Genomic DNA, 22,560 nt, shown 5'->3' with positions numbered 1-22,560 from the left:
ATATATATATATATATATATATATATAATTTAACATTATTTATCTGAGGAGCAGACTGCTTTGAATATAACTTCATCACAGAACTTTCATCTTGAGCAAGCACGAAGGCGACAGTGGAAAGGAAAAACTCCCTCATGAGCAAGAAACCTCCAGCAGAACCAGCTCAGGACAAGCGATCATCTGCTTCGACCGGCTGGGTTTGAGAGGAACAGATACACAATGGCAGGTCAAGAATCACATGTTAAGATAAAAATAGTATCAAAAGAAAACAATTTAATTTTAGCAACTCTTTTAAGGAGATGAGGTCAGTTTGTCCTCCAGTAGTCTGTCTATAGCAGCATAACAAGTCAACCCTAACTATAGGATTTATCAAAAAGGAAAGTCTTAAAACTGAACAATGTGTCAGCCTCATAGACAGAAACTGGAAGTTGGTCCCACAAGAGAGGAGCCTGATAACTGAAAGATCTTCCTCCCATTCTGCTTTTGGAAACTCTAGGAACCGCGATTAAGCCTGCAGTCTGAGAGCGAAGTGCTCTTTTAGGAAAATATGGAACAATAGTGTCTCAAATATAAAATGGAGCTAGGTTGTTGAGAGCTTTGTAGGTTAGAAGTAAGAGTTTAAATTCAATTCTGGATTTGACAGGGAGCCCAGTGTTTCCCCTAGTTTGCTTGCCATGGTGGGGTGCTCATCTCATTCATAATTTTTGCTGATGGGGGGGGGACGGAGACATGTCTGAGCGCAGCTTGTACTAACAGTTTTTGAGCTGGGGCGGGGGGCGTTCAACATGAGGGAAGAGGCAATGTGAGTGCTTTTTAGCTAGAGAGCCTGTATTTTGCGCCGCTACCTTAGTGATATTTCAGTGCCGGGTGGGGGTGGGAGGGGCAAGTTCAGTTTGGTAGGCGGGGTGCTCAGTTCTGTTGATGGGGTGGGGCATCCCGCCTGTATAATGGTAGGGGAAGCACTGGAGCCAATGGAGAGACACTAAAACTGGAGAGATATGATCTCTCCCACTAACTCCAGTTAAGACTCTGGCAGCAGCATTTTGGATCAACTGAAGACTTTTTAAAGACGTATTTGGACACTCAGATAACAAACCATTGCAATAGTCCAGTCTAGATGCGACAAATGCATGGACCAGTTTTTCTGCATTGTTTTTAGATAAGATGTTTCTAATTTTAGCGATATTACGCAGGTGGAAGAAGGCAGTTCTAGTAACGTTTTTAATGTGGGGGATGAAAGACATGTCCTGATCAAACATAACACAAAGATTTTTAACATCAGAGCTGAAGGCCAGATTAATGCCATCCAAGGAGGGAGAAAGACTGAAAAATTCATTCCTAAGATGCTCAGGTCCAAAAACTACCAGTAAAACCTCAGTCTTGTCCGTGTTCAAAAGCAGAAAATTTAGGGTCATCCATGTTTTTATGTCTTTAAGACATGCTTGTAGGCACCAGCTTCCCTGCAGCCTGTAAAAGCAAAAGTGGGTAAAGAAAACGGATGGATGCACCTTCTGATGAGCAGAGTTTCTGCTCTGCTTGTGTTTTGCACAGGAAATGGCGGCGTTTCTATTCTGATGCTATAAATAGAGTCAGAGCAGTTCGGGTTGGGGATTTCGTCACTTTATGTAATTTAAACGATCCTCATCAGATAAAAACAAAGTAAACTTGAAAAGTCATGCAAGGTTTGTATAAATGTCTTGTCTGTGTTTGTGTCTGTCCTCCAGGGGTGGTCTGAGCAACAAGCTCTTCCTGTGCAGCATCCCCGACAGCCTGGACTCTGTCGGGGACGAGCCGCGGAGTGTCCTGCTGCGTCTCTATGGGGCCATCCTGCAGGTGGGCCTCACTCCTCAAACATAAAGTTACGAGTAGGTCAGGCACTGTGTGAGAATGTTTATCTGAAAACGTAGCCCCCACACCTCTCCTCCAGGGTCGTTTAGTCTACTGTTACTGTTTATAAGTCTTGCCTTACGACACACAATTTAATGCATTAAAAAGTACAATTCATACGCTGATTGTTTTTGAAGTTGAAGGTACTCAATGCAAAGTCATGAAGACCAGGTTTAAAAAGTCACAACGTAGGAAACAAAGTCCACACAATATTTTTCTCATATCGGTGGTTAATGTTGCCTTAAATTAAACATTTATGACCGGTAGCTGACTACCACACACATTTGTTTCCCTACGGAAACAGCTGATGTGACTGAAAATCAGTTAGCCTTGCCAGCTGTTTACCATCACAGACTACGACCGTCCTAATGTAGGTCAATCACTCCAGCTTCTGCGTGTTTTGTTTAGTTTTCTTTCAGATCCAACTGAATCCTTTGTTTACATTGAGTGTGAACTCGCATTTTAGAACTGCATATCAATACACCGTAATTTCCGGACTATTGAGCGCACCCGATTATAAGCCACGCCCACTAAATTAAAAATAATTATTCTTATTTTGTACATGTATAAGCCACGCTTCTCTATAAGCTGAGGGCGTCCACGTTGTAACGAGATATTTAAAAGAAGACTCTTTAAACTTTTAATTAAATATGTACTGGTAACATACACTGTATTTTTCGGCCTATAAGTCATAGTTTTTTTTTCTTGCATAATTTGCATGCCCTGTGACTTATACGTCAATGCGACTTATTTATGGATTTTTTTTTCCATATTTATAAACCAATTTTTGGCTGAGATATGATCGTTTTCATTCGTTCTGACTGAAAAAATCAAACACTACCATTTTCAGCTGCTAGATGTCACTCGAGAAGTAAGGCATGCCGTTGTATCATGTAATAGGTAAAAGTGGCTATTAATGACACAGACTGCCATCATCGTCTGCCTGGAGCAACCAAATCAGCTTCATTTTGCTGCGCTGCCATGGCGAAATGCAGCTGATTTGACCGTCAAAGTGCATTTATTAAGTAAAAGTTAGACTGAGACACACTTTTACTATAATTTTGAGCAAACAAAGAAATGTTTTTAGGTGTTTATCTTGTTAAATAAGTCCTCCCGTGCACGTTCCCGCCATTTGGCAGCCCATCGATTTTTGGCACAACACCGGCACACGTTTCCAGGTTGTCAGCGGTGACTCATAATAGATGTGACGTATACGGCGAAGCGACATATTTATGGATTTTTCCACTTTATTATACGTATTTGGACTGATGCGACTTATAGGGCAGTGCAACGTGTACGGTGGAAAATACGGTACGTACAATAAATGTTTTTTTCTGAGCAGTGCCTGTAACACGGCTGGTTAAAAAATGCAGTAGCCAACTAGGAAGTCACTGATTGCTATCAGTAAATGTTTTGGCAGCATGAAGTTTGTTAGGCTGTCAAAAAACCCCAAAAAAAACATAAATTAGCCGCAGCATTGTATAAGAATCAGAATAAGCCGCGGGGTTCAAAGCGTGTGACAAAGTAGAGTCCGGAAATTACAGTTTATCTGAAAAATTACTGAAGCAAACTCCTTCAAACTGCACCATTTGATATAGTTCAAGTAAAAAAAAAAAAAAAAATCATACTTTGCTATGAGTACCTTGAAATGTGTTTATAATGACTCCAGTAACAAAGGTCAGGGTGATGTGTCACCATCAGAGGGTGTTCCTGTGTGTGCGCCTGTAGCTCATTTGCTTATGTTAGAGTATGTATGTGTTAGTGATGCCTTCACACCTGTACATATGTGTGTGTGTGAGTGTGTGTGCGCGTGTTAGCCATTGTTGTACATAGTGATGTACCCCCATGGCTGTACATGCATGTGTTCTTTGCCGTAGGCTTCCCAAAGGAGCGTGCCTTGGGCACTCTTGTTCCATGAACCCACCAAAAAACACGGTACAGTATGAGATCTCTGAAATCTCAGCCTAATACAAAGATGTAACACACATTCACGTAGCAAAGAACGCCAGGGAGACACTGTGTGGAGGGAAAACATGAGGCTGAATTACCCCTCCTGTCTGTCTTTTGTTTTCTTTTCTAAATCTCTGCCTCGTTATTCTTAACTGTTAAGAAGTCAGCTGATTACTTTTTAAGTAGTGGCCAAAACATAAGGTCCTGGCAACGATCCTGCAGCTCGCTCAGCTGAAACAGCAACAGGAGTCATCAGTTTGTGTTCAGTTCAGCTCGTAGGGGATTCTCATCTTTTCTTATTTTCTTATTTATTTGTTTCTCGTATCGCGACGTGGCCGTTGAGTCCAGAGTTCGTCGCTGCGGGCTCGTCTTTGTGACAAAACTCCACCAGAGATGGCTCGGCCTGAACTTTGCACCCGTGAAGCGACTCAGGACTCTTGTGTGCAGTAACCACAGGCTTCATGAGACTTTAAGTAACTCAAGCCTGTCTAATTGCAAATGGCTGCGTAAACAGCTTTTATTGCTCGGGATGTTTGAGCGAGCCGAGTCAGCGCGTCCCTCACCGAGGTAACTGCAGCCCACTCTGCCTCGGTGCGGCTGCCTCTCAGGAGGTATTGGTGACGTCTAATCAAAAAGCTAATATGATTAAGGAACCTGTCCGACTGCACGGCTACTAATGATTAACGGAGCTGAGACAGTGTCTCTCAGCAGTAAAGAAATGGAGCGCTGCAGTATCAGCAAATTAATTTACACGTAAACATCTGGCAGCAAGTTTCTTCGCTCTTTGCGCTCTTTTCTATTCACTCTTTGGGTGTCAGGTGGGAAGCAAAGGAAGCTGAAGGATGTGTGTGTTTGAACTCATACTGTACTGTCTGCGCTGCTCGGACTCTAGTGCTAATGCTCATGAATGGCTTCCAGTACTTATTCATGGATAGTTCTTTCCTTTTTCTCTTGTTGATAGATGTCCTGTAATAAAGGGGATTCCCAACAATCAAACAAAGACAATCACTTCCAAGTAAGTAACTGATGACGGTGCTGCCATGTTTCTCTGCTCAGAGAGCCGGTCCACGACACACGCCTCATCCTGTCACCACGTTTTCACCCTCCCAGATGAAGGAACTCCTTTTGCATCCCACAAAAACTGATCTTTATATAACTCTGCGTAAATTACCTCTGATCACATGAATTTTGGGGAATTCTCAGAGGAAGCTGTGCCTTTGTAAGTCCATTACAGTTTGGAAGAAATGTAACCACCGCCCCTCTTTCACCTCGTGATGCTGGACAAATGTTTCTGATCCGTTTCTTTGTTTTAGTTTTTTTTTTTTTTCCTGTTTAAGCAGTGGAGTTCTGCATCCATTCTGAAGACTGAACTTGCTTCCATAGTTGAAATAAATCCATACTAGTGTTGCTCAATAATGGAAAAAGTAATATTCAGTTATTTTCATCAATATTGTTATTAGGCCTGTCACAATAACAAATTTTGCTGGGCGATTAATTGTCCCAGAAATTATTGCGATAAACGATAATATAGTTTGAAATATGACAATAATTAGTAATTGTTGTCAAATTTAAGAAGAAATGTTGGTTAGTTTGTTTTGAGTATAGTACATTTTTTTGACCACCGGACAAAACTGTTTGAACCAAAGGATGGATAGTGAGGGAGCGAGTAGTGTGTCTCTTTAAGCAAAATGGGAGGGAGGCCCCTTGACATGACATCCTTCCTTTTTTCGGTTCTCAAAATGGCGGACGCTCGGTGTGGTTTGAGCTCTTTAGCATAGCATTTTTCACACAAAGCTTTTAATAAAAAAAATCAGTAAACAAGTTTTCAGTTTCTTTTTGCAGAGAAAAACAACTTTTTACACGAAAGCACAGGTTTCAACCGTGAATTTTGGAGTTTCGACAAGACGGATGTTTTTTTCCCTGATGTCGGCCTGTTAGCTTAGCTCGTAGCTTAGCTTTTCAGCTTAGCTGCTTTGAACGATCCAAAAACGCGATTTTGGACGGTTAAAACGGATTTTAAAGAGAAAAAAGAGAAATGAAAGGTCAATGAAGAGCAAAGGAGTTGAGCCTTTTGTCATCCAGTGTCTTCAGTAGAAAGAGAGAGACATGAAGAAATGATAAAGCCGATAAATGAAATAGATAATTTTCATTTATCATGTGATTAATTGATTTATAGTTTATCGCGACAGGCCTAACTGTCACTAACAGAATATCTGATTTCACTGTTTAATTCTGTTTGAGCTGACGGTTCAGGTCGTTGCGTTCTCACACGTTTTTCTACCGATAAAACCCAAATCGTCGTTTAGACGTTGATCGTTGTTTTAAACGTTGTTGTCTTTGTTAAATGTTATTTCTCAGCCCTGCACGCCTCAAAGAAATTAGGTTCGACTCATTAAGGAGACGAGAAAGAAAGCTCACAAAGCGGAATATGGCTAAATTATTATACAGTTATACTGTGCTTATAATCGTTTGGAGCAAAAACTGAAATCCAGCCATCCGTTACGGTTTCCTGCTTCTTCCTTTTTGGACCATGGGGTGCCCGTATCCTGCCATCGCTGTGCAAGAGGCGGGGAAAACTTTAAATCAGAACTGCTAGTTTAATTAACTTAATAGTCCTACAGCAAGACATTTTCAGTCATTTTGTAGAGATTAATTCTTTCTGCTTGGTGTTTCGACTCTAGAGTCTGACTAATGAAATGCTGCCAAGCAGTTTGAGAGACAAACGACGAGGTCTGGGCTGTGATTTCCCAACACAGAATACAGATAAACTCTTGGAACTGAAAGCAAAAAAAGGCAGTTCAATGGTCTTACTTTTGTCTTAAGACATTGTTCAGATAAAAATAAAAAAAAAGATTAGATTTCAGAATTTGATGAAGTAGATGATAAAATAAGGTTAACCTCTTTTTTTGTTGTTATCTACATGATTGAGCCTACAAACCTTTAACCAACAAAATATTTCTAATAACAGACAAAAACTCAGGACCGTCCTGTGATGGGTTCACTCCACCCATCAACATGTTGACTCTCTGACCCGTGAGCACTTACTTAGTAATCTTTACTAAGAAGAGGACCGGAAGCTAACGTGCTGAAACGGGGGTTTTATTAAGTGAAGGGAGTTTAAACACGTTTAAAAAGGTCCACATCAAAGTTTAAAGACAACATTACAGCAGATGATGTTCAGACAGTCGAACTTTGACCTGGAACATCTGTCACCTTCCAACTCGTCATGTGATTTTGACCCTTGACCTTCGCGTCACGAAGCTGACTCCTCGTCATGAGGATGGGGTGAGGTCATCAGACAATTAGCTATTATCACGTTGGCATCTTTCCCTGGAGATTACTGCTCCTCCTTAGCAGCTTTCCTCTAATCCAGCCTACAGCTAAGGCTAATGCAGAGCTGACCGGGTGTCTGCCCCTTGAGACGTCGTCGGCCTCTACGCCTACTTTAACCTCCCATTGAGGCTGTCGGGTCGAGGTAGATCCATTTTGAATCATATTGAATGACACAATGGATGCCTGTCTCAGATGATGCAGCACAGTCACTCCATAAATTCTTGATTCATATTAGTGACATTGAGATTTATTTGTTACTAACGACACAAACACCCACAAAAGTACAGATGGAATACACTACATAAATACCTTAGAGACTTTTATTGCACCAAACTTAAAACATATTTTTGGAATTGCATTGTCAATGTTTTTTTTCTCTGTCTTTTTAATTAAACAGAAAAGAAATAAGGTCAGTGTTTTTGTTGATATAAACAACCGTATTTTGGAGTTTACACATCGAGGAGCCAGTATTTTATTTTTCCTGTGTTGCTGCTCATTAATGTATTTCAAATATAATTTCAAGGCCCTTCAGAAGCTTATAAACAACTAAAATTTATGTTAAAAAATTTATTTTTTAGAGTACTTTAAAATGGACACAACAATGTAAAATTAGGTGGTTCCATGTATTAATAGTAGGTGTAGGACAACATATTGAGGTGTTTCTTTGAGTCATTTTAACATTAAAGTCCTGAAGCAAAACGTCAATATTTAAATTTAAAAAGTGAGTCGCTAGTTTGCTATTTAGGTTCTTGTAAAACATCTGGTTATGTTTGTATATTTGTATGAATCCTGAAACACTGACTATTTTCATGTATTTTTTTTATTTTTGATGTTAGTAGGACCAGATTTCACTTTTTTAGATTTTTCTACCTGGATTATTGAGCATGCATCAGGATACTTCAGCATATTTCTTTTCTTTATTTCATTTTGAACAGTTAAAATATCAACAAAACAAAACAAACAAAAAAAACATTTAAAAAATAAAAAGTTAATATTTCCATCAAACTATTCTGTATAACAAAAAAATTCAAAAACAAAATAGCAGGAAGAAGTAAAAGCTTATTCAGTCATAAAAAAAAGGTTTTAGCTATTTTAACCATATATATCACAACATTCAGCTCATTCAGGTTATTACATCTCTGCCGTTATTTTTTTGTAACTTTTACACTTTTAAATTGCGTTACAGTAACATTTTTTTTTTCCATTGAAATGAGAAAAGTATTCTCCAAATCCTTGAAAGATTTTGTATTCTTTGAATACTTCAGCATACTTGTCATTTTTATCTTTTGGCTTCTGTTTTGCTAAGTTTAGTTTTTGTTTTGATTATTTTAACTCTAAGAATTCAGTTTCATTCAGAACTCAGTGATCTTTTCAGCTATTGTTTTTCTCGTCATACTTTTATTTTTGTTGAACTCTATCTGACATAGCTGTCAACAAGCTATGAGTATATTCAGTTAATCAAAACACCAGGAACTTTAAAGTTTTACTGACATTTTGGGCTCATTATGAGACAATTATTCAGTCGTTGCATCGTATTGTTTCTGCAGAATTGCTGTTTTTGCAGACTTATTGGTATCGTAGTCGCCATGTTTCTACATGGTTTCATATTGAGAGGTGCTCTGTGTTTTACTCACCAACAAGTTCGTATCCCTGCTTTAATGTGAGATAAAGCTTTGGCATATGCACAAATATAAACAGTTTACCTGAATGAACTGAGTGTTTATAGAGAATATTAAAAATGTGATCAATAGCCTCAAAATTGAAACATTTGTGGATTTAAGGTTTTATCAAAGCTGCACTGTTTTCCTGATTTCTGATCAGCAATGTCAGGAAAATTAGTAAAAAACATCTTGAATACAGGGTTTTAAGGGGTTTTAAATATGTTTTTAAGACAGGTAAATATATAAACTAATGGAAATACTTCACTCATTTCTAAATGGGTGGGTGCTGGGGGTATGCAACTAAATGTAATTTATTTTAGCCCTCCTCTGGTTTACTGGTTTACCATTGTTGGCAGACAAGTGGAAAAATAGTGTCACCAGAGTATTGCTCAGTTCAGACGGATTTCAACCTCATTAATCCACCCCCGTACTGGTTTATTTACACAGTTGTGAGATAAGCATTTGGGTCAAAGCAGCAGGTGTCAGGAGCTCCCATTGCACCTGCAATGTGGCTCTGCAAGGCTAAATACCTGAGAGCAGAGAAGCAGCACTGATCCAACACCCGACAAGCAGCTGTAATGAAATTCTGAGGAGGAACGAAGGGTAAAATGACACAAACGCTCTCAAAAGATCCCAGCTTTACAGGAAGTTTCTGTTTCCGGTCTAACTTCAGGAAACAGTTGGTGAAGGGAGGTGTTTGTCAGAAATGTGGAGATTCTTGTTTGAGACTGGTTTGAAATATGAGACTTGTTGATGATTTGCATTTTATGAAGGATGAAGGAACTATCTGGCAGAGGAAACAAACTCCAAAACCACCTAACCCTGGGTCCTCGAGGGCCACCATCCTGCATGCTGTAGTTGTTTCCTTGCTCTTCAGCACATCTGCAAATTCTACAAAAAGCCCCGTCAGTCTTTTAGTCATTCAGAGCACAGAAACATCTAAACATGCGGGATAGTGGCCCTCGAGGAGTAGGACTGGGCACCACCGCACTAAAGCAAACAACTGGGTTTTAAAACAGCAGAGGAAGTGAAAGTGGGGTTGATGGAGGACGGCAGGGCAGTCGATACAGGACCAGAGTTCAATGTGTGGGCTGACTCATCAACCACTCCGAGGCCAACGTCACTGCTAGTGCAAACAGAATTGATGTTTGGATCGAGAAAAGGACTCTGAATTCTGCAAAACTTGTCAAAGCTCTGCTTCTAGTGACAAAAGACACAAGAAATACTCCTCAACAGTGTTCTGTTTTACCTTATTTAGTTTGAGCAATTTATTTGAAAAGATTAGAAAAACAAGTCTTCTACATTCTCTTGATCTTTTAGGCTAAATAGGAGTTTGTACGTTGTTGCTTTTGTGGGCTGCATGGACTATAATGTCCTCAAAAGTCAAGACTAAGTGAAGCTTGGACAAAAACAAAGAAAAATCCATGAATTGACATTTTAAGTTTGATTTCTTTACATCAGTCTGGTTTAAAGTGTTCATAGGTTTTGTGGTTTAACAATGGCTCTCTGTGGCCTTTTAGATAGATTAATCTGTGGATGTAGAACTTTGTAACCATAAGGACAAAATAGAGACAAGTGTGACATATAAAACAACCTCCTCTCTTTCTGCTGTACTTCAGTTTAGCTCCCACAGCTTCTCCCTTCACAGAAGATTGTCGTCTACACAAAGGCTTTTAACAAGTTCGAGATACTAGTTGACACCATTACTCCTGATCTCCAAGGGTAACTATTAGGAATGTGCGATATGGCATAAAATTCATATCACAATATGCATTGTGAAGGGCGGCGATAACGATATATATCGCGATATGTTTTTGGTATAAAACTTACTAAAAAAAAAAAGCATAGGGTGTCCTTTTGCCATCATATATTTTGAATTAAGAAAATTCCACTACTAGGTCCAGAGAGTTTTTAAATAATAAATAAATCAAGTATTAGGCTTCTTTCTTCTAGTGCAAAACAGTGCAATATATATGAAATGTAGTTTTAGCCATATGTTTTAAACAAAAAATATGTTGTTAACTCTTAACAGTTTCCAGTCTTATTAACTTTAATAAATGAACAGCAACAGAGCAGCGTTTTACACTGAAACACTTCACCCTCCAAACCTCTAGTTGGCGCCTCCTTCCGCTTTAAGGAGAGCTGACACAAAATGAGTCTGTGGCTTTGACCAGAGGGTCTCGCGGTAAAATCACACAACACAGCGTTCTTATCACAGATCAGAGAGCAGGTTTCTCAAAAGCTGACCAACACTTACTTTAACTTTCGATGGAAAAAAACAACAACAAAACTTTCAACGGAACACAACGTTTTGCGCATGCGTCAGAATACGGCAACACTACGGCAAGCCGGCTGTAGTTAGCTTGTAGCTTTGCTACTTAGCTCTCGAAGAAAAGACTTTAACACCACTTGCGCACAGTTTTCAGCTCAAAAAAAGTAACGATTAAATCTGACAGCTCTGATTTTACACTTGAACACCACTTATGCACAGTTTTCAACAACAAAAAAGTAACGATTAAACTGACAACTCTGATTTTACTTCAGACACAGCATTACTGCAGTTAGCCGGTAGAAGACAGATCTCTATCGTAGGCTAAATTTCTATCGTTTCTACTGTGTACCTAGTAACTATGAGTTGATGCATCATAGTGACAGATTCTCACTTTCATCTTCATGCTTCAGACTAATCTTTCCAAATGCATGGACATGAAACGGATAAATCTCCAACTTTAGGCCTGTTGTTTTTCTGTTGACTTCATTTAAAAAGTGAGAAAAAGCTCAAAAAGTCTTCAAGATTATTAATAAAACATGGATTCTATTGTCTTTGATCAAACTTGCTGGACATTTAGCGATTCAGTTGTGTAGATCTTGGCTGCCAATTCATTTTTGGGATTAAAAAAGGTAAATGGACTGTACTTACCTGTATATAGTGTCTTACTATCTTATCAAGATACTCAAAGCGCTTTACATACAATCTGTGTCCTCATTTACCCATTCAAACAGCACTCTACTAGATCTCTACAAAGCTAATTAAATAAATCCTTCTAAAGAGACTAATGCTTACAACGATGGGACATGTATCGGAGGCAATGAGGGGTTCAGTGTCTTGCCCAGGGACACTTCGGTATTTGACTGCTGGTGGATTCGAACCCCCAGGTCTTACATTAGAGGACGACTGCTCTAGACACTCGGCCACAGCTGCCATGGGGAAAAAAAATAATTTGGGATTTGAAATCCTATGCTGAGAAAAACTTTCAAATCCCATGAATGGTTAAAGAAGAAAAACACATTAAAGTCATTTTGTCTTCTGCAAATCCCAAATCTTCCTCAGCTGAGAAAGATTTTACTTTTCATAACAAAGACACTCGCTCTCAGAGTATTTGCTGTCAGTTTTAGTCCAACTAGCCCTAATTTGCAATATGCATATTTATTTACCAAACTTTGTCTTTAATCTTTTGTTATTTCCACCTGAAAAGTCGCACTAATTTGGTCTGAACTTTTAATAGACCCATCACAAAACTAAGCTCTGAAAGTTTGTGTAGAAGAGATTAATATTCTTTGGATTATGAGTCACTGTTATTGCACCTGGTTTTAAAACTCTGCTGCTTCTTCCTCCAATCGGACGCCGCAGAAATGAAACCCAACAAGTTCTCGACTTGTAATTATAGCACTGCCAGGTGGCTTTTTCACTAAACGTGCACACTGTGGTCAAAGTCAAAATGGCACCCAATAGAAGCCACGTGTCTCGTTTTAGTTTCGTTTCTTCTGAAGCGCGGTTCCTTCAGAAAGCTTGGTTGGTTTGTCATCGGGCTGCGTGTGTGTCAGGATGATTATATTAAAGTGGATAATTCACGTTGGAGATTTGAAGGTGCATGTGATCAGCACTCTGGAGATAAAGCATTGTGTAACCAAGGGGAGCACTGTGTGAGGAGGTGTGCAGGAAACTGAATGATCCTTTTTAATGTTCAGTCTTTCCCAAAGACCATTCCTGATTTATTGTTAACAGTGGTCAAAACTGAAGGAAACATTGTGCAGTTGGATAAATAAAGGTTTGCATTAACCACTTGATTTTTCCACTTTCTTTAGACTAAAACGCTTTTATTGTATAGAGGGTCACATGATTCTAATGACACAAAGTTTGTGCAAAGCTATACACTGCCGCTTGTTATTCTCCAAAGTAAATAATTAATGTCCAATTTTCATGCACTACTGCCTTCTTTGTCTGCAGCCAGCTGTTTAAACTCAGTCTTACAGGCTCCTGCTCAACCACTCTAGTTCCAGCTCTGCAATCCCTTCATACAAAGATCTAGATCTGTGGTTCTCTGTGGTGCAAGCACACAGTGTGGTGGCACTCAGCAGCTGTTTAGTGGTACTCGGAAGAAATTTTAATGCCAACTATTACTAACATAACTATCAGAAACATTTTTATTTTGTATAATATCTTGAACTGAATGATGGTTAACAGGCCGGGAGATACTTTAGCATCATCAGTGAAGCCTCTATAGGACTGGCTAAAAAACAACAGTAAACAACAACAAGGAAATTTGGTTCATCCTTTTTTAAAATATATATTTTTAAACTGCACCTTTCAGTCTGTTCATTCAAGTTGAATATATTAGCGTGTAAGCATGAATTATTGTTTTAGCCTGTCACAGTAGGTGGTGTTTGAAAAGGTTAGATGTGTCTGTGATGGCATTCACTATAAAGAGTTTGAGAACCACCAGCTTAGATGCTTTGTTTCATCACCTTTTATATTTATGATTATTTTTTGCAAAGGTTATAATTTTATTCAAGGTTTCTTTATTGTCATTCGCATCACATGTGGTACATGAGGTGGAACGAAATTAGAGTCCCAGTTACATCCAACAACAGGAAGAATATAATTTGTAAAAGAAACAGTAATAAGGAACTAAGATGTAAACTTAAGAAATAGGCTAAACTAAGAATACAATAAAAAGAAACAATATGCCGAACAACAGCAGCACGAACATGAGTCTGTGTGAGTAGATGAGTGCGAATGAATACAGCAGCATGGATAATCAGCAGCATGGATAATCAGCAGCACATATCAATCAAAGTGGCATTACAGTGATTTTTTCCCCCGAACTATGATTATTCTGGTTCGATATTCATGAGTCTAACAGCCTCAGGGTAGAAGCTGTTCCTCAGTCTTGTGGTTCTACACTTAATTCTCCTCCACCTCTTTCCTTAAGGAGAGGGGCAAAAGGTGTGTGTGCTGGGTGAGTGGGGTCCTTCATGATGCAGGTGGCCCTCTTTCTGCATCTAGAGATGTAGATATCTGTGATGGTGGGGAGACTGACTCCAACAGACTTCTGTGCAGCCTTCACCACTCTCTGCAAAGCTTTTCTTTCTGCAGCTGTGCAACCTCCGTGCCACACGTTGATGCTTCCTTGGATGCATCTTGACTTAATTCTAAATTTTCTTTTTAATGTAGATGTTTCCCTTGTTTAGTCCACAAAAGGTTTAAACTTCTGGGCCATCAACAGGCATCTGCAGAACGTCCTAAAAAGCTGCTCATTGCTTTGACTCATGAGTGTTGGAGCTGGAATACATCACAACATGCAGGACAGTTCGTCCCAAGGACCAGGGTTTGGAAACGCTGTTCCAAGGAGCCACCAGCAGCTTGAAAAATAGACTGCTTTGTTTTTATAAGTTTGCATATAGGTCTGTCGCGATAAACAATAAATCAATTAATCGCATGATAAATGAAAATTATCAACCTCATTTTCATTCATCAGCTTTATCGTTTCTTCGTGTCTCTCTCTTTCTACTGGACACTGGACGACAAAAGGCTCAACTCTGGTGCTCTTCACTGACCCCTCCCTTTCTCTTTTCTCTTTAAAATCCGTTTTAACCATTCAAAATTGTGTTTTTGGATCATTAAAAGCATTTAAGCTAAGAGCTAAGCTAACAGGCTGACCTCGTGAGGGGGAAAAAACCTCCGGCTTATCGAAACTCCAAAATTCACGGTTGAAACCTGTGCCTTCGTGTAAAAAGTTGTTTTTCTCTGCAAAAAGAAGCTGAGAACTTGTTTACTGATTTTTTTTATTAAAAGCTTTTGTGTGACAAATGCTACGCTAAAGAGCTCAAACCACACCGAGCGTCCACCATTTTGAGAACCGGAAAACAAGAAGGAGAGACCGCCCATGTCACGTCAAGGGGCCTCCCTCCCATTTTTCATAAAGAGACACGCTGCTCGCTCCCTCACTATCCATCCTTCGGTTTAAACAGTCTTATACTGCCATCCCGTGGTCTCAAACAAATCAATATTTCTTCTTAAATTTGACAGTAATTACTAATCATCGCAACAATTTCTGAGACAATCGCCCAGCAACATTAGTTATCGTGACAGGCCTATTTGCATATTTTACTCCATTTACAGTCGGATTTTATAGTAAATATCATGGACATTTTGTGTTTTTTGTTTGCAAAACTAAGCTTTACATTGCCACTTTCTTCTCAGCTGTCTTGTGTTTCTTAAACTGGTCTTGTTTGTTTTTTTTTACATAATTTTTCCACGAGATAATTCTGAAATGTTGACTCTAGTTTGGATAGCAACTGCCTCTGAGGAGAGTGTTTAGTGTTGAGATTCTCTGCAGGTGTTTCAGCTCCGATCTGTTTTAAGAGGTTCATCACAGCTTGTGCAGAAGATGTGTAACATCTCTGAGGCCACCGAGTGAGCTGTAGTGTTTTGGTTGAGCTGGTTTCCTGCCGGATGGCCGGCGTGAAACGCATTCCTCTGGGCCAAAGGTCGTATCTTTCAGAAGTTGGTCTGTTTCTGTCACAGTTTATCTGATGGTGAATCATATTAAGAGTGTAGCGATCACAGCATCTTGTGACCTTTACTTCAATTTGTTGGAGCTATAGCTGATTACAGAGAAGCTAAAATGATAAAGGTTGTAAAGTCTTTCTTTCTGTGTCATCTCCAGTTCTCATATGATTACTGAATGTTGCAGTTTTAAACTTTTCTTTATTTTTAAAGAAAAAAAACCTCAAAATTATAAATTTATTCCAACCTAACTTTATAATATTCTAAGCTTTTAAAAGGTCTTATTTTGATGTAAGAATTGCATAAGAAGTATAAAAAGAACAAAGATAAAAAGAAACATTAAAGCTGCTGCCATTGGTTCATTGTGGTTGCTATGATAACATCTTTGTCTCTCGCTCCCTGACTGCCAGGATAACGAGAGGCAAACAGACTGAAAAGTAAACCTCAAGCAAACCGTTGCTGTGAGGAAAATATTGGATTTAAAAAGTTATTTCAACAAAAATACTCCGAGGATCCAAGACGTGCATTTTTATTCCTCGTGTGTTTTTTTATGTAGATGTGTCAATTTCAAAAGAGACTTCAAATTATGAGACAATTTTGAACTATAATTGAACTAAAGCCTGTGAAAACTTCTGCAACGAAAAGAACGCAGTGGGTGAAATAAGACAAAAATATCCATGTGTTGATGCATAATTTGTACCTGGAAGAGTTCTAGGAGCAAGAGGAGTTTGTTTGCAAAGATTAGAATATTTTAGACAGCGGAAAAGTTAGTCAAATCATCAGATGGACACTGTGGGGAAAAAAACAAAACATGAAATTTAACCTGAGATTGTGTAAAAACTACTGACGATGTCAAAATGCCTCCTCTGTTATGTAATGTTTAACTTTCTGTTACCCCGCTTGGACTTGGAACGATTTATTTACTATGAAGAATGCCTGAGCTAAAGAACTGGCTTTTCCCCACCCCATTGATCCTTTATTTATTATTATCGTTTGGTTTTTTGCACAGCTCTTTGTGAATTTAGTCAACTCTGTGCAAAGTACCAGTACCAAACATCGTAGCACATCACCTCGATTGAGCCTCATGTTTGAGTTTATAATTTAGATTTTGAATGCAAACCTGGGCGACAAGATGCAGAACCGAAATTTTGAACAGCATGCTAATAAGGGTGCTTCAACAAGTGGGCATTAAAACCCTTAATTAGAATGCGACAGATGCTTCGAGGTGTTCATCAAACCCAGAAAAGGCCACTAAAATCGTCACAAGTCTGAATTTGAATTTCTCACAGTAAAAATCAACTGTAACTCTTTTAAGTTTAATATAAAGCAGCAAATCTGCCAGTGACCTCCTGCCTTTTTGTTGCAAGCAGTCCAGTTCTCTGTCTTCTCAACTCAGTAAGGCTGAGGTAAAACAAGTAATTAAAATGCCGCAATCAGCTTTAGCCTGTCATGCATTTGTGTGTGTGTGTGTGTGTGTGTGTGAGAGAGAGTTTTTTTTTCATTAAAGTTGAATCTCCGGTCTGCAAACAGCGTGGGACTTTTGTGCTTCTGCAAGATAAAGAGAGAAAGACAAATCTGTCCTCTCTGCTTCAGCAGCTTCAACAGTGACTGCAGCTCTGAGACGGCCAAGTCTTCCTGCTGGTTTTAATCTGCCTCTTGTGTTCCTCTCAGTGCAAACCCAGCTGACCCTACCAGCAGCGTCTCCTCCACACCCCCTAACTTTCAGTTCCCTTTCAGAAAAGCTTCTCGCCCTGCTAATGTCCTGACGTTTTCACACGTAGGGCTTCAAATGCTTTTTTCTTTAAAGCAGCGTTGGCATTTTTCCATTTTGAAAACCTGGGAATGTGATCAATTTGTTCTGGAAATGTCTTGGGTTGCTCAGAATATGAAACAGGAGGTTGTTCAACAAATTACTTTAAAGATGAACTTTTAGGTTTTTTTTTGTTTGTATTATTTTTATTCACAGTTGATAAAACTAAAACATTTAAAATTCTTTCCGTAGTGCTTGGGTAGAAGTGAGTCCAGCCTTTGGCAGTAGATTTAAGTTTAGATTGACCCAGTGCCATCCCATCAGTGAAGCACAGTGGTGGCAGTGTAATGATGTAGCAGTGTCTCCCCTGCCCTTATACAAGCGGGGCGCCCCACCCCATTAACAGAACTGTGCGCCCGCCTACCGAATCAAACCGCGCCCAACCTCCACCCACCCATCGGCACTGGCTTAACGCTAAGCTAGCGGCGTGCAATACAGGCATGTTAGCTAAAAAACTAAAGGCTCTTCCGTCACGCTGAACCCCCCGTGCATGAAAACTGCTGGTACAAACAGCGCACAGCTCAGATTTGTCTCTTCTCCCCCTGACAAAAATGACAGATGAGATGAGCACCACGCCATGGCAAGTTTTCTAGGGGAAACACTGCGTAGTGTTGTATTGCAAAGACACCAAGATGAGCAATGCTACTACATTCAAATAAAGAGGTCTACTTGACAAGTTTGAGTCACAGGTTCACCTTTAAGCAGAACACCAGTGTCTTCTATGACTTTTAACCAAAACCCAGATTTTAATCCAGCGGATAATCTGCTGAGACGTTCATCCATAATTCCCGTCCAGTTTGAGTTTGTCAGAAGATTTAAAGCAAACTTCTAAAGTCTGTTTTTACATGTGATACTTACAGAGACTCATTTTGTCTAATGAAAACCAAAGACGGATAACTTGTTAATAATTGGAGTTTGTGAACCATTAAAGGTAAAATATTCCAAATTCTAACCATTTACGACAAAAAGGAAACCATCAGAAGAACTAATGCACAAAACTGAAATGTTATTTCCAAAAACATCAATAATGTTTAAAATTTTGATGTAGGTTTGAGAAGAGAATCATTCAATCTAACTTTAATGGTTTCAGATATCGTGGCCACAAAGTCCTCATTTTGTTTGTACTTCACTTTAACTCATTTCACTTTAACTCATGAGTGTTTAAAAGTCTCTTCCTGTCTTGTTTCCTTGCAGGGGGCAGAGGCCATGGTGCTGGAGAGTGTGATGTTTGCTATCCTAGCTGAGAGGGAGCTGGGACCCAAACTTTATGGCATTTTCCCTCAGGGTCGCCTGGAGCAGTATGTCCCTGTAAGTCAACATGTTGATCGTACTGGATGGACGTGGGTTTGTTTTTCCAGAATCCCGGGGATAGTTTAGAAACAGGCAAGGAGTTGACAGTAAACTGAACATCCAAAAGACTTCATGCTTCGTACCATTCCAATACCATACCATACCATACCATACCACTTTTTTTATAAAGCATTTAAAAACAGCAACAAGGCCAACCAAAGTGTTGTACAGCAAAACAAACAAGCAAAGGACATAGCAAAAAGTACATGGATCCACATGGGTAAAGATAAGAAACTAAATGACTAAAATAGTAAAAACAGTGAAGTAAAAATCAACTAACACTGGATCAAAAGCCAGGGAATAGAAGTGTGTTTTTAAATGAGACTTTAAAACATTGAGAGAGAGAGAGAGAGAGAGAGAGAGAGCTTGCCTGACATGCAGTGGTAACTCATTCCACAGTTTTGGACCTGCAACAGAGAAGACCCTGTTACCTCTGAGCTTAAAACGAGTACCTGGAACCTGTAAAAGCATCTCATCTGTTGACCCCAGAGAGCACTGTGGGACATATGGCTGCGGCAGATCTGCAAGTTAAGAGGGGGTAGAACTATTTAGAGATTTAAAAACATAAAAATGGATTTTTAAATGATTTTGGGAAGTGAACCGGGAGTCAGTGAAGGGAGGCCAAAACTGGAGAAATGTGCTCTCTTTTGCCTGTACCAAGTAAAAATCGGGCTGCAGCATTTTGAACCGGTTGCAAACAGGCAGTGGAAGTAACTGATTCCAAAAAAAAGTGCATTGTAATAATTAAGCCTGGATGTTATGAAAGCATGTGTTACTGTCACAAGGTTGCTTTTGGACAGTATGGGCTTCATTTTAGACAGTCGCATCAACTGGGGAAAAAAAAAAACCCAACAGGATTCAACAGTAGTGTTTACATGACAGTTTAGCTTCATGGAAGGGTCCATTTTCACTCCCAGATTAGACACGACCTGTTTCTCAAACCAAGCTAGAGAGGAACGGTCAATACAGTGGTTTCTGATTGTGCCATTAGGTGGAAACACTACGACTTCTGTTTTCTTCTCATTAAAATTCAAGAAATGTAAAGTCATCCAATCCCTGATGCCAACCAGGCAGTCAAGAAGAGAATGGATAGAGTGTGCACCAGTGTGCTTCTGAGGGAAGTAAATTTGACAGTCATCAGCATAAAATGAAAAGGTATGTTGTTTATGAAAAATAGCAGTTAGTGGCAGCAGGTGTAAAGAAAAGAGGTCCAAGGGTGGAGCCCTGTGGTACCCCCTGCTGAAGAGCTGCTAATGTTGGAAATAAAATCCTTGATGTTGATGACACAAAAGATTCTATTGGAGAGGAAGGACCTAAACCATTTGAGGGCTGACCCCGTCATGCCCGCCCGCTGCTCCAACCTGGAAGTGAAGATCTCATGGTCACTGGTGTCAAATGAAGATGTAATGTCTAATAGGACAAGAAGCACAGAATCACCAGCATCCATGGCTAGAAAGACATAATTAAAAACCTTCAACAGAGTGGAATCAGTGCTGTGGGAAAATTTAAAGCCTGATTGGAACACCTCCAAAAAAAGTGATCCCCCAGGAAACATTTTGGATACAATTTAAACAATTACGCCTCAATGTGTTCACAATTTATTATAATTTCTTTTTGTCCCCCTTTCAGGCCGTCCGGAATGTCACATTCTCTGTTGTCCCCAATTGGTTACAGTCTAGTTTCACAGATTGCCAACTCTTTATTGTCACCCTTTCTGACTCGGGGTTAAATCTTGAACGAATGATTAATTTGTGTGATGTGCAGCAATGAATGCATCACGAATCAGCGTTTGGAAACAAGTAACAAACCAAAACATCTGCTGTTGTTATTTTGTAGAAAATGAAACTGACCCCAACTGACTGTGGGAGAATCACTGAACCGTAACAGGGTCTTGCTATTTTTGTTTTGCCTTTGACAGTCAAAAAGTCACAATCCAGAGAAAAGCCTAAACAGAATGGTTTGCTATAAGCTGCCATTCACACACCGGCTGTAAAAGAAGCTCCTCTCCAGTTTAGAATAAGCTGAAATTTTAGGACGCAAATTAAATTGTTTGTATTTTAATCAGAATCAAACTTTAGCTCTGGACGATGACGGTGTTTTGTGTTTTTGACAGAGCCGTAAACTGGACACCTGTGAGTTGAGCGACTCCAGCATCTCAGCTGAGGTTGCAGAGAAAATGGCCAAGTTCCATGGAATGAGGATGCCCTTCAACAAAGAGCCCAAGTGGCTGTTTGGGACCATGGAGAAGTGAGTCGTTCGTGTTTTTACCAAGAACTCCAAAGTTTTGGTCAGTTAATAACAGAAGAGTTACCAAGATAACGCGACTGCTGATAACGACAACACCGTGGGATGTCGGCTCATCACAGTGATTTTCCTTTTGAAGTACTTTTACAAAGCTGCTGCCAAGGGTTGTGTTGCATCATGTTTGTCAACTTGTATTAAAGTCTTTCCACTGAGTGTGTGTAAAGAAACGTAAATACTTTCTTATCGCCTCCTGTGGCGCTTTGACCTGTCAAGTGACCCCACTCTGTCAACTTCTATGTGAGAGAAAAAAGAAAAGACTCTGGAGTGTCCCAGATGCATCCAGTAAAAAAACAAAACAAAACCTGAAATTTTTTTGTTTTGCATCTGATGAGGTTGTTCCAGCATAAACGCCTCCTTTACTGAGAATCAACTGCAGCAGATTTAATAATTTTCAAGCACAAAAAGAAACTACTGCCAGGATTTAGGCATTTCAAAGTACAGTCAATTGAAAGGATCTTAGCAAAACCTGCATAAACACAATGGTTTAGAGTTAAATGAGATAGAACCAGTGCTGAATGCTGTACTCAGCTATTAACTCTGCTCAAATACAAATACTATAGTACAACTGAAGAGTTTGTATTGAGAAGCATCATTTAAACATGCGAAGCAATGACCTCAGACGCTCATTCATTAATACAAAGAGCTGTAACTTTTAAGAATGCAGAATTATAAAATAAACATTTTTCAGTTGTGAAACTGTGTCATGATTCCCAGTTAAAGCTGTAACACTGTCTGAATCCCAGTAAATCAAAGTAGGGAAGTTTATATAAGCAGAGCCAAACTTTACCTCTGCATCGTGGACTAACGGTCCTTGTCATCCTCGCTGCAGGTACCTGAGTCAGGTCATGAGGTTGAACTTCACCAGAGAGTCCCACCTGCGACTCTTCAACCACCTGCTGGCGTACAACCTGCCTCAGGAGATGGAGATGCTGAAGTAAGTTTCCAAAATAACAAACGACAGAATGCACAGAACGGGATGCACAAACACTTTCTTTACCTTTTGGTTCATACTGGAACCATATTTTCTGAAAAAAAATGTATGCATACTATTAGACAGGGTGATACTTTTTAATCAGGGAGCTAATTTGAGTTATTATGGGAAAACCAAAACAAGATGTGGTTTCAGCCAAGTAGTGGGGACGTTATCCTCCAATCAGAAGGTTGTGGTTTGATCCTCAGGTCAAGTCATTGAACCCCCACTGTCTCAAAAAAAAAAAAAAAACATCTATCTATCTATCTATCTATCTATCTATCTATCTATCTGTCTATCTGTCTATCTGTCTATCTGTCTATCTGTCTATCTATCTATCTATCTATCTATCTATCTGTCTGTCTGTCTGTCTGTCTGTCTGTCTGTCTGTCTGTCTGTCTATATATCTATATATCTATATATCTATATATCTATATATCTCTATCTCTATCTCTATCTCTATCTATCTATCTATCTATCTATCTATCTATCTATCTATCTATCT

General features: G+C 39.4%; 1 protein-coding gene across 1 annotated transcript in view; it reads left to right on the top strand.

The window, feature by feature from the left end:
• The window catches only part of chka (choline kinase alpha), a 33,360-nt gene that overhangs the window by 3,398 nt on the left and 7,402 nt on the right, over window positions 1-22,560 (top strand). Inside the window, exons 2-6 of the mRNA XM_037682653.1 lie at window positions 1,725-1,833; window positions 4,799-4,852; window positions 18,626-18,739; window positions 20,895-21,028; window positions 21,915-22,019. Coding sequence (XP_037538581.1) covers window positions 1,725-1,833; window positions 4,799-4,852; window positions 18,626-18,739; window positions 20,895-21,028; window positions 21,915-22,019 — 516 coding nt within the window. The remainder of the gene's footprint in view (window positions 1-1,724; window positions 1,834-4,798; window positions 4,853-18,625; window positions 18,740-20,894; window positions 21,029-21,914; window positions 22,020-22,560) is intronic.

This window comes from Nematolebias whitei, chromosome 10, assembly GCF_014905685.2.
Source record: "Nematolebias whitei isolate Nwh7 chromosome 10, NemWhi1, whole genome shotgun sequence".
Classification (NCBI taxonomy): domain Eukaryota; kingdom Metazoa; phylum Chordata; class Actinopteri; order Cyprinodontiformes; family Rivulidae; genus Nematolebias; species Nematolebias whitei.
This window is presented reverse-complemented; position numbering and strand designations above follow the sequence as displayed.